General features: G+C 40.6%; 1 protein-coding gene across 1 annotated transcript in view; it reads left to right on the top strand.

Moving 5' to 3' along the window:
- LOC122089236 (monocopper oxidase-like protein SKU5) overlaps positions 1–14324 on the top strand; it is a 33617-nt gene extending 19293 nt beyond the window's left edge. The window contains exons 5-9 of the mRNA XM_042658808.1: positions 8660–9026; positions 9133–9498; positions 9596–9674; positions 13715–13914; positions 14047–14324. Of these exons, the coding sequence (XP_042514742.1) occupies positions 8660–9026; positions 9133–9498; positions 9596–9674; positions 13715–13914; positions 14047–14161 (1127 nt within the window). The 3' untranslated portion in view covers positions 14162–14324. The remainder of the gene's footprint in view (positions 1–8659; positions 9027–9132; positions 9499–9595; positions 9675–13714; positions 13915–14046) is intronic.

The raw sequence follows: 14324 nt of genomic DNA, 5'->3' as shown, positions 1-14324 counted from the left end.
CCCCCCCCCCCACAAAAGAACCTCCAAACAAAAGGGGCCTAACAGAAAATAGAAGTTGCTAAACATAGAAATAGAAACTAACTGCATCCAAGAAGAACGAAGATTAGATAAGATCTTTTCAAAGGAGACCTCTGCACGCGATCTGGCTTCTTGGCAGCATCTCTCTTTCAACACAAGGTGGAATGGGCCCACAAAATATTTTCAAAATATTTTAGAATTCTTCTCCACGCAAGTAACTAATGAGCTTCACATATTTGACCATGTATCCCATGAAGGCTGGATGGTGGCAGAAATAGGGCCTAATTTGTGGGCTTAAATAATATAAGAATATGAGCCCACAAACACTGGATCGAAGAGAACAAAATCTGGACAGGCTTCTTCCATAGATCTACTGTAGAAGAATGGAAAATGCAAACAACAATCAGACACAAAGATTTATGTGGTTCGGCCAGATCGCTTACGTCCACAGATGGGACCTGCTTCACTATCAATGGAGGATAGGGTTACAACGCTTTTCCTCACACCTCTCTCAAATTGCTTATAGAAATGGAACCCTTGCTACAAATATATAGTGAAATCCTATACAGAAAATTTACTGAAATACCCAAATAGCCTTAGAAAAATATTTTTTCTCAGGGCCTACCACCCTAAAAGCCCTGCATGGACCGCAAGTTTGGCGACATCTTCGGCTTCTTAGTGGCCCTTCGGAACAAGACCACTTTTGTAAGCAGCGGAATACAAGACATCATACCTCATCATCTACATCAGCAAAACTAGAATGTGGAAGATGATCAAATCTAGCAATTTAAAAATTTGAACCAGAAACAGGAATTCCACCTGGTGTGGAATCAAGAGAAATAAGAAGTGTTAAAGTGTATGGTTCTATCGGAGTCGTGGAACCCTATTGGACCCTTTAATGTGGTCTAGTAAGCACTCACGATAGGGGTCTGTCCCTATCATGAGTGAGGTCTAGTTAGGTTAGATTCTGTTTGGTTGTTCTAAGTTATTTCCTATTGGTTATTCTAAGTTGTTATCCCAAGTAGTTTCCTATCGTGGGCGAGGTTCCTTATTACAATGTTTAACTTTGTTTCCTATTTCAGGTTTATTAATAAAAGCGAGGATTAGCGATAGAAATATAATAGAAGTTCTATTGCTGAACTTCTCTCTCTCTCTCTCTCTCCTAAGTCTTTTCTCTATTTTTCTATCTATTCGACTAGTTTCTTTATTCTTGATCCTATTACAGGAAGTAAGAAGTAGAAGAGAGGAGGGTGAGATCACACTTGATAAAAGCAGATCAAAAGAAGAATAAGAAAGGACTGGGATACACTGCTCAACAATACTAAAAGCCTTGAAAAAACTCAATGTTTTTACTTAAAACATCCTTAATTGATGTTGGGGGGTGTATTACATATGTGTTGGATGGGGTAATGATTTGTGTCAACTATGACACCAGCCCTCTTTATTTATAATAACGGAGAGAAAGTTCTAAAGAATTACAAAGACCATTAAACCCCTTAGGATCCATTTGGCAATTGACACTTTCCTTAAAACCCATTACTACAACATTCCCCCTAAAGTTGGTGCATAGATATCACATATGCCCTACTTGCAGATAATAGGATGAAACATCTTACTATGAAGACCTTTGGTAAATACATTAGCCAGTTGTTGACTACTGGGAACAAAAGGCACAGTGATAAGGCTCATATCCAGTTTCTCTTTGATGAAGTGCCAATCGATCTCCACATGCTTGGTTTGACCATATTGGACAGGTTTGTGAGTAATGCTAATGGCAGGTTTGCTGTAACAAAAGAGCTTCATAGAAAAGGTGGTAGGGACAACCAAATATGTGAGAAGACCATGAAACTATAGGAACTCACAAATGCCATGTGTTGTATCTGCTTCGGCACTTGAACGGGCAACCACAACTTGCTTCTTGCTTATTGCTTCTCCTTGTAATAAGGTGATACAACAAAGGTGCAATAACAAATAGTAGATCAGCGGTCATCAGGGGAACATGCCCAATCAGCATCCTTGAAGGCCTCCACCCTAAGGTGATCATGAGGAGAAAAAAGGATGCCACGTCCTGGGGCATATTTCAAGTACTGGAGAATACAGAGCACAACTTCCATGTGATTCGAGTAGGGATTATGCATGTACTGACTAACGAGGTTGACGACAAATGCTATCTCAGGGTATGTATGAGAAAGATAAATCAAGCACCCCACTAATCTCTGATATCTCCCTTTATCAATATGATCACCTTCCTTGCTACTCAGGTGACCATTAGCTTCAATAGGAGTGTCTGCGGCTTACACCCCAACATGCTTGTCTCAGAAAGAAGATCAAGCACATACTTCCGTTGGGACAAGTAGATCCCAAGAGAAGACCTGGCAACTTCAATGCCAAGGAAGTAATGAAGTTGTCATAAATCTTTGATCTCGAATTCCTCACTCAGGTATCTCTTGAGGCGAGAGATTTCTGCCAAATCATCACCAGTAACAATAATATTATCAACATAAATTATCAGGATAGCAATCTTCCCACCAGATCTCTTGACGAACAGAGTGTGCTCGGAATTGCTTTGAGAGTAGCCTGTAGCAACCATAGCCTTATGGAAATGCCCGAAACAAGCACGAGGGCATTGCTTCAGCCCATACAATGCACTCTTCAGCTTGCATACCTTTCCTTGGGTTTGGAGCAAGTGAACTGAGGAGGATTATGCATATACACTTCCTCAAGTCCCATATGAAGAAAGGCATTTTGCACATCTAGTTGCTGGAGATCCCAATCTAAGTTGGCGGCACAAGCTAAAATAACATGAATTGTGTTCATCTTAGAAACTGGAGTAAAAGTTTCCTAGTAGTCAATCCCATAAGTCTGAGTGAAGCCCTTGGCAACAATTCTAGCCTTACACCGATCCACTGTACCATCAGCCTTTTATTTTACTGTCAAGACCCACTGATACCCGAATGTTTTCTTTTGTAAGGGAAGACACACCAGATCCCATGTGTCATTCTTCTTTAGAGCCTGCATCTCTTTAACCATAGCTTCCTACCATTGTGAGTTTGCACTTGCTTCCTGCCAGGTATGGGGAATGGACACAGAAGAAAGAGAAGACACAAACTATAGTAGGAAGGAGAAAGTGAGTCATAAGAAACAGTTTTAGCAATAAGGTGTAAAGTACAAGGCCTAATGCCTTTACGAATAACAATAAGCAGCTCAAGGGATGGATCAACAAAAGGAGAATTACCTAGGTCCAAGGGGACAAGTTCAGGCTCGATAGGAGACAACTGACATGGTAGGGTAGATGTTGGATGTGTAGTGGTCTGAGTCTGTTACCTGCGACTTTAAACACATATCTTTAGTTGAGGCGAAGTAATAGTGTCACTCTCCCCTGAAGCGGGATACTGGTTGGGAGAGCAAATTCAAGAGGCAGCACATCTTCTACAATGAAGGAGATTCCCCCTGAAGAGGTGTCACAGTGTAGTATGACGCAGACTTGTGAAAGACAACATCCATAGTCACAAACCAACGCTGACTGGGAGGATGAAAACAACGATAGACTTCCTAAGTAAGAGCATACCCTAGAAAATGTATCGGAGATCACGAGAATCAAACTTTCCATTAGGATGATCGTGAGCATAGTAAACACTACCGAATACCTTAGGAGGAATAAGAAAAACAACGGAACCTTAGAGAAGATCCAGAGGGGAGTGGAAAGAGTGAACCCGAGAAGGCATTCAGTTGATAAGAAAGGCAGCAGTGAGAATCGTATCACTCCGGTACTTGGGAGGAACATGCGTCTCAAACATAAGAGAGCCTGCTACCTCACAAAGGTGGCGATTCTTCTGCTCAACAACCCCATTCTGAGTCAGAGTATCCACACAACTAATCTGATGGATCATCCTATGATCGGAAAGGAAAGCCTGAAAGGACCCTTCGAAGTATTCACGGCCGTTGTCGCTTTCGAAGGATCTTAATGGTAGCATCGAACTGAGTTTGAACCATACAGTGAAACCACTAAAAGCAATAGAAGGTCTCGCCCTTGGTTCGCATTATATAAACCCAAGTGGTCCGAGAATGACAATCAATAAAAGAGACAAACCACCGATAGCCATTGACAGATGCATAATGGGATGGACCCCAAATATCATAATGTATCAATGAAAAATGAGTGGTACTATTATTTCCAAAAACAGAATAAATGATCCGAGCTTGTTTGGCCAAAATACACGCCTCAAAAAAACTGACTAGAATTACAATTTTCAAAAGAAGGAAAAACCCTAGCTGAAGTTCTAAAAGGAGGATGTCCCAACCGACGATGCCACTGTAGTAACTTAGAGATGGGAGGTGACGTAGAAGATGTCTGAAGAGCTTGACCAGAGACCAATGCCGAGTCATCATCGAGCAGATACAGACCACCAACCAGAGCCAATTGTTGCTCCTTTCACCAAATCGTGAAAAACATAATAATACGGGAAAAATGTGACTTTACAATTAATACTGGAAGACTACTAATGGACAAAAGGTTAGTGGGAAAATAATGAACATGCAATACAGTAGAAAGGGATCAAGAAGGGGTACAGCTAATAAAGCCCTATCCTAGAATAGTAGAATAAGTCCCGTTAGCTAATTTAACCTGACCATTACCAAGGCATGTAGTGTACTGTGAGAAAAAGGCGAGCAACCTGTCATATGATCAGAAGCTTTAGAGTCTATAATCCAAGGGGTTAAAGGGACAAGCATAGTATAGCCATAGAAGGAGATATCTGATCGAGAAGGGGTGGAATGAGCAGAGATCACAGTGGCTGGTGTAGTAGAGTCCGGATGTGTCAAAAGGCGCTAAAGGGTAATACGCTCATCAGATGATAGCAAGGCTTCTGAGATGCTAGGAGCAGAGTCAGTTAGGGCTCTCAGTATGGTTGGCCTGCCTAGGAGTATCAGCACGACCCTTCAGTTGCCCTTACCTAGATGTATCAGTAGGACGGCCATGAAGCTTCCAGCAGTGCTCCTTAGTGTGACGCTCCTTCCCATATTAATTGCACTTCCTTGGAGTCCTTGTAGAGGAGCCACCAGATTGTAGGGTTGCACTAAGGGATTGAGTGCCAGAGACAAGTGCAGATCTCAGTAGGAGTGGCAGCGGGATGTGGTAGCATAGTGGTATGTCGGATGTCCTTGAGTTTAAGGTAGAAAAGGAGTCACGACTCATAGCCTAGGACCGCAGCTGATCAAACTCCACATTCAGACCTGCCAGAAAGTCATAGACCAGGATCTTGTCCTCTTGCTTCTGAAAATTGGTGACATCTGTAGGGGTGGAAGGAGTATACTCCTTATAGAAGTCCAGCTCAGTCCATAGTGTCCGCAACTCGTAGTAGTACGTGACAGAGTGAGCCCTCTCTGCCTCAGATCACGATCCTTCTAGCGAAGCTCAAAGACCTGAACATCATTCCCCGTCTTGGAATAGATATCCTGGATAGACTTCCAGATCTTCACAGTGGAGTCAAAGAGGAGATAGCCAAGTGAATGTTGTGGCAACATGGAGTTGAGAATTGGTATACTCCCACTTATCAATCTTAGGATTGGTGGTCGGATGCTTCAAGGTTCCAGTGAGGTACTCGTAATAGTCACGGGACTAGATAGAGATTCAGATTGAGCATGATCATATTAGATAGGTTGTGCTGTCAAGCTTGATAGCACAAGGAGGAAAGGTAAAAAGAGTCATGGTGTCTCCGCTAGTAGAAGCAAACGAGCTAGTAGACATGGTTGCTACTCAAAGGGGCTGTACAAATAGAAGAGACACTAGCCGGAGATAGAGAAAGCACAAAAAAAAAGGAAAATGCTAGAAGACCCAAAAATCGATAGAGTAAAAACCTGAGAAATCAATTTTAGGGATAGCTCCAGAACAGAGGCCTCAAATGGAAAAGTGGTTGGTAGATACCACTGCAGGGATAAGGAGCACCAATCGCAACAAACATCTAGACGATTAGAGCATCGAGTAGGGAAAAAGCATCCTGGCAATGGAAAAAAAGATTTCAGGGGGGAAAAACTCTGAAAAATTGATGAAAAAATGGTATGGGTCTCTCAGATCATTGTAGAAGAGAGTTTGAGAGCCTAAGGGAAGAATGGATGGTGGCTAGAAACTCTTATGGTGGTTTAAGAAGCTCCCACCACGAGAGAGAAGCAAATAAAGTGAGATGGAGGGAGGCGCATATGGAAGGAGGCGCTGGGAGAGAGAGAAAGAGATGGAGAAGAGGGAGAGCCGTTAGGGTTTGGATCCTATGGCTCTATACCATGTTGGATGGGGTAATGACTTATGTCAAATATGACACCAGCCCTCTTTATTTATAATAACAGAGAGAAATTCTATAAAATCACAAAGACCATTAAACCCCTTAGGGTCCGTTTGGAAATTGACACTTTCCCTAAAACCCACTATTACAACAATATGTAAGGGCCAAAAATTCCTAAATTGACTCATAAAGGGCTTCTAATCAGTCACACATACTCAAGAAAGTAAAGTAACTCAAAATATTTCTTAAAAGCTATTAAGAGTCCTATTCTAACTCAAACACTTACTACTAATCCTCGTAAACTAATTTAACCCCCACTTTATGGGCTTATAAATTAGTCTTGGTATAGTGGACCCCCCCCCTCTCGAAAAAAAAAAAAAACCCAATCTATGATATAACTACCTAGAGGTGAGTTTCAGCTTATTGGATTGCCACCAACACCTTATGGGGCCCTCAAGCTTGTGCGTAGGGCTCCATACGGGATTAATGTCTAATGCAACTTCTTGGTCCCAGATGGCCATTGAGAGGGGGGGAAATAAGTGGTGTCCAAAAAATCGAACCCAACTCGTTGGTGTCTCTAACACTCAACCACACACACATGCACATACAGTACGGTTGTGACCAGCCACATATCATATAGCCCATCCTCCACAAATCATCCTGCAACAAATATATAACATGCAAAGTACTAGCACATACCACAAGACGGGAGAATACATGGTTCAACAGTGTGCCTATGTCCACAATGCAAATGACTGCTTGGGCTAACCCAAATCCAACCCTAGTATAATGCATAGTGCATGTTCATGTCGCACCCACGACAGAGGAGCACCTACCCCTAGATTTGTGTAACAACTGCTACATGAGAGCGATGACCCCCAACTATCAAGAACCCACTTGATAGCTCAACATTACATGATTATTGGGCTTTTATGAATTGCTCCAATTACAAGCTCATAGAAAATACAAATCCCACCCAATGGTTTACAGGTGTTGACTCAGGAAATATAACAAACACCTAACCTACAGTCAAATACATTGCATGAGGAGTTGTCAAATGGCTTACCATTGCTGCTGGGTAACCTCCAGAGAAGCCGTAGATCAGATGTCTCCAATCAGTGACGAGATCCTTTTTCTTTCTTCTCACAAACCCTTGATCTCCTTCTCACTCTAGTCTCTCAACCCAAACTATTGATTGTGCGTGAAGCTCTTGGGTTCTTCAAGAGACTCTCTCCTTTTGGGTTTTTTTTCCTAATTTTCGTATGCCCTCTATTTCCCTTTTATAGGCAACATACAACTTAAAAGGAAAAGACTTACGTGCCCTCACTTTTGTCGTGGAATTTGGGTAGTTGTGAATTTCTACAAAAATGATCATATCTCTCTCTCATCTAGTTTCGGATTGATCTAATTCCAGCGCCATTGGAAAGAGGTCTCAAAGATATATATATATATATATATATAATATCATGTTTCGTGCAGAAACAGGATTTTGGGCACCATTCATGACAATTGCGTTCGAGACAACTTCCTCATCCGAACTCAGAATGACCCGATTGGGCATTGCAGAGCTTGTTAATAGATCAATTGATTCTCAATCAAAGACAACTCAAAACTCTCATGACTGCAAAGATGACACTCCAGCTCATTTGTAGACTCCCTCATGCAACATCTCCATAGCTTCTGCAGTCTTCCAGCCCTGCTGACCAATGGACCAATCTCAAACCATCTCATAGACACTGTCTGTTGTTGCCCACTGCACTGTATACTCCACGCAGCCATCTCATGGACACTGCTGACTCAGTGTGTTGACAGCAATGACAACAACACCAGCTTATGTGCCCAACACAACTGCATCAGGACCCTTCAAAGAGAAATTCACTGGTCAGGGAGATGATTCCACGAGATTGAGAAGGGGATTTTCTCACAGATAATGATCCCACTTGAGGGAGGTATTCTCTGCTCCAAAATTAGTTCATAGTCTCGAGCGTTTACGCTTTATGTTTTTTTGGGAATACAATCATCAATAATTCTTCTATAGAATCCTTAAGTCCAAAACTTTCAATTTAGGGAGAGAACTTGTGTGCTTTCTATAAAATTGAACTTCTTTATTCTTTTCTGCACAAAATCTGCTGAAAGATTCATGATACTTTTCACAAGGTTCTGTATATGGGCATGTGTGTGTTACTCTGCATATTCTTTTGCTCTCTCCCTTTTTTAAAAATGTTATGAATCCACTCAAGGAGAAAGTGTTGTTATGCTTTATAAGTGTGACTCTGTTTTCATATTTGAAAGGGCCCTCACAGTTGTGATGTCTACAGAATATCTTTTCAGATTGCATTTAGTTTTTCTCCTTGATACTGAAACAGGAAGAACATACCGACTCCGCGTACACAATGTTGGCATCGCAACCAGCTTGAATTTTAGAATCCAAAATCATAACCTACTTCTTGTGGAGACAGAAGGATCCTATACAGTTCAACAGAACTACTCAAACATGGATATTCATGTGGGTCAGTCATATTCATTCTTAGTCACAATGGATCAAAATGCTAGCAGTGATTATTATATTGTTGCAAGTCCTCGGTTTGTTAGTTCATCTGCTGACTGGGATAGAGCCACTGGTGTTGCCATCTTGCATTACTCCAATTCTCAGGGTCCTGCTTCAGGTCCTCTTCCAGACCCACCAAATGAATATGACACGTATTTTTCTATGAGCCAAGCAAGGTCCATCAGGTGGTATATTCTTTCAAAATTTATTTCTGTCATCTTCTTTACTTTACTTGAAGTTAATCTGGCATTGTATGTACCTCCACTCTGATGTTGGTGCTCTGATAATCAGAATGAATGTCTCTGCTGGTGCTGCTCGTCCTAACCCTCAGGGATCTTTTAAATATGGTCAGATTACGGTTACTGATGTATATGTGCTGCTTAACAGACCAGCTGAACTCATAAATGGGAAGTGGCGCAATACCCTGAATGGTATTTCATATTTTGCACCTGAAACACCCCTAAGGCTTGCCCAACAATATAATGTTCCTGGAGTTTACAAACTTGACTTCCCATATAGAATGATGAACAGACCTGCAAAGGTTGACACATCGGTAATTAATGGTACTTACAAAGGTTTTATGGAAATAATACTCCAAAATAATGATACTACTGTTCAAAGCTACCACATGGACGGATATGCATTTTTTGTTGTGGGGTAAGTACTACGATTTGACATTCTTATCTCTTTATTCCTCCCATCTGCCAATTGGGAAGTAGCAAATGACTGCTTCTGCCTTTCATCTGGATTGTAGTATGGATTACGGAGTGTGGACAGAGAACAGCAGAAACGTTTACAACAAATGGGACGGAGTTGCTCGCTGCACTACACAGGTATGAAATTCTCTTAAAATATTTACTACTCAATATACCAAACGTTTATGACTGCTAGTACCATTTTAAACTCCCTTGTCTAGCTTCTAATGCAGGTGTTAGTGGTGAGGTTTGGCTTGTGTTTAGACATGGTAAAATTTAACTACTGAATACTACCTACCTGCATATTAACTGAACATCATATCCTAACTCGAGTAAAAGAGGTGGTTGGGGCTAGGTTGATGGGTTATATACGAAATTCTGTTTGGAGCGGTTGGTTAGTGAGGGGAAGAGCTGCAGGTGTTAACAGTGGATTTTATTTTTAATTCACCTCGAGTCAAAGCCTATTCAGATCTGATAATTGTTATTGTTTATCAAGTTAATAATTGAAATAATATGGATATAGCATGATTCAATCTGGTTATATTTTTTTATCAAACAATATTACCCCTTAAAAGTTCTTTTGGTTTATGTAGGTGGACCTTTTCTATTTTTTTGGGGGGTGGGGGGCTGGGTAAAGGCATTTAGGTGGACTTGAGTTAAGCAATACTTATAGCTTTTCATTAGGGTATAAATTATTTAATAAAAATAAAGCGGGGGGGGGGCTGTAGAAATGAAAACCTATAACGAGGTAGGAAATGAATGGAAATCCCAAACAACCAATAACAAATTGCAACACAGATTTACGTGGTTCGGCAAATTGCCTACATCCACAGTGAGATGAGATCTGCTTCACTATCAATGGAGAATAGGTTACAGCTGCTCGTCTTCACACCTCTCTCAGATTACAGAGAATGAACTCACTACAATTCATAGCAACGTTATACAGGCTTCCAAACCCCTGCCATTGACCTGTTAGTTCGTTGATGTACAGTAACGAAGATAACATGCAAGGTGGGCCTATTCCTCTATGCCTCAAGGTCTCAGCCCTACGGCCTCTTAACGGCCCTTCAGAATCAACCCACAAATCCATGTGATGGAATACAAGACATTGTACCCCCAACAGGGGGTAAAAAAAAGTTTCAGTTAGTCGGATATCTGGATTTTGATAAGGTATTTAATTAATCCATGAACTTGAATATGAATCCTTAGAGTTAGGATCCACCATATAGCCAACTGCATATTGATAACCAATTAAAGCAGAGTGAATATGGATCTTGTCATCAAGATAAATCCACTCCATATTCATTTTGTCACGAACCTGGTAAGATTAAATACTCGAATGGATTAGATTTAGATCCAAGTGCTGTATTAATAGTGAAGAAACTATTGATAAGACTCCGAATAGAGAAATGAGAGGTGGCAGCATAGCCTGCCTTTGGGGAAGGTGGCTGTACTTTGGAAGTTGTTAATCTGCCTGCGGACTTTTGCATATTCCTTGCTTAAGGTTCTCTTTGGAGTCTGGATGTGTGGTAGTAGGGGGGTTGGAATTTGATAGGGATCAAGGTTGTGGGGTTATTCTTCTGGCTTTTGGGGCCATTTTGGTGTCTGAGTTTTTGATGGTGGTCCAGGCAGGCTCTTTTGTTTCTTGTTTCCCTTCCATCTTTTTCCTCATATGGGGCTGGATTTGCCTGGTGTGGATCTGCTGTTCTGTTTCTTTTCTATGATAAATGTTGAAGTTCTAGGGATATTTCTGTCTTATCGGGTTCAATTTCTTATTTCTTATTGTTCTAAGTAAGGTTAGTCAATCTTGTGCTCGGCAGTGATATAAACTCTTAACAGCCTTTGCCCAAAAGATAGATGGATGCACCGTTAAGCTTGATAGATGGACATTGAAAGAGTCCATTGGGGGTTTTGAATCACCCATATATCAATTGAATCACCAGGAAACCAACAGATAAAGCAGCCAAATAAATCATCAATAGAGAAATCAATAAGAACAGGAAAGAGTATAGTTGTCAAGGCATCGCTTAGGTGACCAGGCAGTTTTGTCTGGACCAAGCCACCTTGCTGGTGTCGTGACAACTATGGGAAAGAACACCTCTGGCCAGAAAATGACTCTTCATTAAAACCAACATAGAAAATTTTTGATTGCTTTCCAATTCTGGAGGTATATGGAAGCAGAGCAATAGGTGGTACAGACCCCACAATTTCACACTTACATGATGAAGACCCAACAACCAGCAACAAAAAGTGTCAATTTTGAAATTGAAAACCCAGAATTTGGGTGATAATTAATTACATCAGATCCAGTTGTCAGATTGACTACAAATTAGGGTCGAAGAACCTTATAAGGAGGGCGAACAAAACCTAGAGAACCAATAAGTGAATTTGATGGCCAGATTCAAACAAGGGCAGAAATCGATTCTTACAAAAACACCCCAAAAACAGGGTATCGCCAGCAGTAACTTGATGTATGTTATCGATAGATTTGAGGCTCTGATAAGCCTCAAGTATGGATCAAAGGTGCTTGCCAGAGGGATCAATAAATTATAAACCCCTAAAGCTTCAGATTAATCTGCTTGCCAGATGCAAAAATATGGGCAGATCTTCATTCTGCCAAAGAAGTCCAGAAAACAGAGGACTGCCAGCACGTATCTTGATGTAATTTGATTCTTGTAAACAGATAAACCCATGGAATCACTGTTGCATGTTGTAGATACAAAAGAAAGCCTAGTTTATCTCCATATAATCAAACTATGGTTCACAGAATAGGTTGCTGCAAACTACAAGGAAGATCCTTAGTAGACAATTAGAGAGGCTGATTAATAAGACTCTAATACCATGTAACGGTACCAATACTATTAAACAACAAGCAAATGAGGATGAAGAAGAAGAACCAAAGGGAGAAAGGAAAGAGAAGGAAATGGGAGAGAGAGAGAAGAGAACAGTCTCAGCTAGTTAGAATCACTAGCCTTTACAGAGTTACCCGTTATGCATGAAAATAATTAACTTGTGTGCAATTACAATAAGGACATGACTTAAACCATTTAATTACAACTCTACCCATAACTCACCGCATACTACTACCAAAGATACCATTAGAATAGTGTTAACACCTAATAACGTTTACATTGTCAACTTCCCTGCTTCATGCATTTTGATGTATATCCATCGTGTATTATTTTTAAAGTGTTCTGGTCCTGGTATAATTGTGGTAATTAATACCATGATAAATGAAATAATTTTTAATTAGAAAAAAATTGTGTTGACTGTGGTCTAAACAAGGAATCTTTGAATGGACGTACCTTGTTCTTCCTCATGGAAGGGTGATATAGAGGTTCCAACCGTTGATTATAGAAGGAATGGCGTTGATTGACTGCAACAACAAAGCGTTGTCCCAACTTAGTGGGGTCGGCTACATAGATCCAAGCAATAACAGAGAAGAAAAATGTAAAAGTGAAAGGAAACAGATGGATAGTCAATCAGCGTGGATTGACTAAGTACTAAATTTCAAGACCCAAATTTAATCATATACCCTCCGATATAGAGGAATACCCTTCTCTTGTTTGTCCATGCACCCTCCTAGTAGTCCTGGACTTTCCAATGCTTCATTTTGCCACTTGGCCAACTTTGATTGGGATGAAACATGACATGTGAGAAGGAGACCTTGGGGTCTACCCTTTTACAATCTTTAACCTCATCTGAGCTCCCTCGTGGCAGAATTTACTCCTGTCCACAGATTCAATGTTTAGGCTGCCATCCATGAAAACCACTTCCTTTCTAATTTAATGGATCACAAATAAACGGATACAAAAAATAAACTTCTTTACTAAAGGGATTTATGGAATTGATTGGCGCCTTGGTCGCCTAGGCAAGTTGGTGTCACGCTGATTTTTGACCATCTTCCATCACCTTGATAACTATGTCGTTTTGGGTGGATGTGAATTATTGATTGTTTATGCCCGAAAGAAATATGATTCCACAAGGATGATCCATATTCATTAATCTAAGTGTCAAATGGTGAATGTGTCACATTTCTTGCAAAACTACCAATATATGAACTGAAGATGCGGATTAGCCACAATCAAATTTCTATTGTTGATTTTTTTTCTTTTAGTTGAGAACCATGGTATTTTAGAAGCAAGTTCTTGGAAGAGTTACTGATCCAGTGATTGTAGGTTTTTCCTGGAGCATGGACTGCCATTCTAGTGTCTCTTGATAATTCGGGCATGTGGAACCTGCGTGCACAGAACCTGGACTCTTGGTATTTAGGACAGGAAGCTTATATGAGTGTGGTGAACCCACAGGTTACTGACAAGACTGAGGTTCCTTTGCCTGACAACACTATCTACTGTGGTTTACTTGAATACTTACAAAAGTAAGTTCTAACTTTTGGCTACATTTTTCTTATCGTCTCCTATTATATCTATACACCATTTAAGTAATTAATATCTTAGCATTTTATTGCCCACTTTAATTCTACTCATATTTATTTCTCCATTATTTGCAGAGATCAGGAATCAAGAATAAACTACTCTGGGGCACCATCAATAATTCCTGATGCAAGTAGAAGCATGATCTTGATTGCATTTATCTTGGCTTTGGTTTGCATTTTCTTCAGATAAACATTTTGGCTATGAACCTTTTTTCTTTTGGGGGGTGGGCGGGAGAGGGAGGGCAATGAGGGGGGTGGTAATGGAGCATTCATCTGTTCTGAGGGAACATGAAGATGATTACACATGTTTGATTTTTTTAAGGAAAATAGAAAAAAGCATTACGCATTGTGTC

The sequence above is a fragment of the Macadamia integrifolia genome, chromosome 9 (genome assembly GCF_013358625.1).
Source record: "Macadamia integrifolia cultivar HAES 741 chromosome 9, SCU_Mint_v3, whole genome shotgun sequence".
NCBI lineage: Eukaryota > Viridiplantae > Streptophyta > Magnoliopsida > Proteales > Proteaceae > Macadamia > Macadamia integrifolia.
The sequence above is the reverse complement of the archived record's forward strand: the minus strand, read 5'-3'. Positions and strand labels throughout refer to the sequence as shown.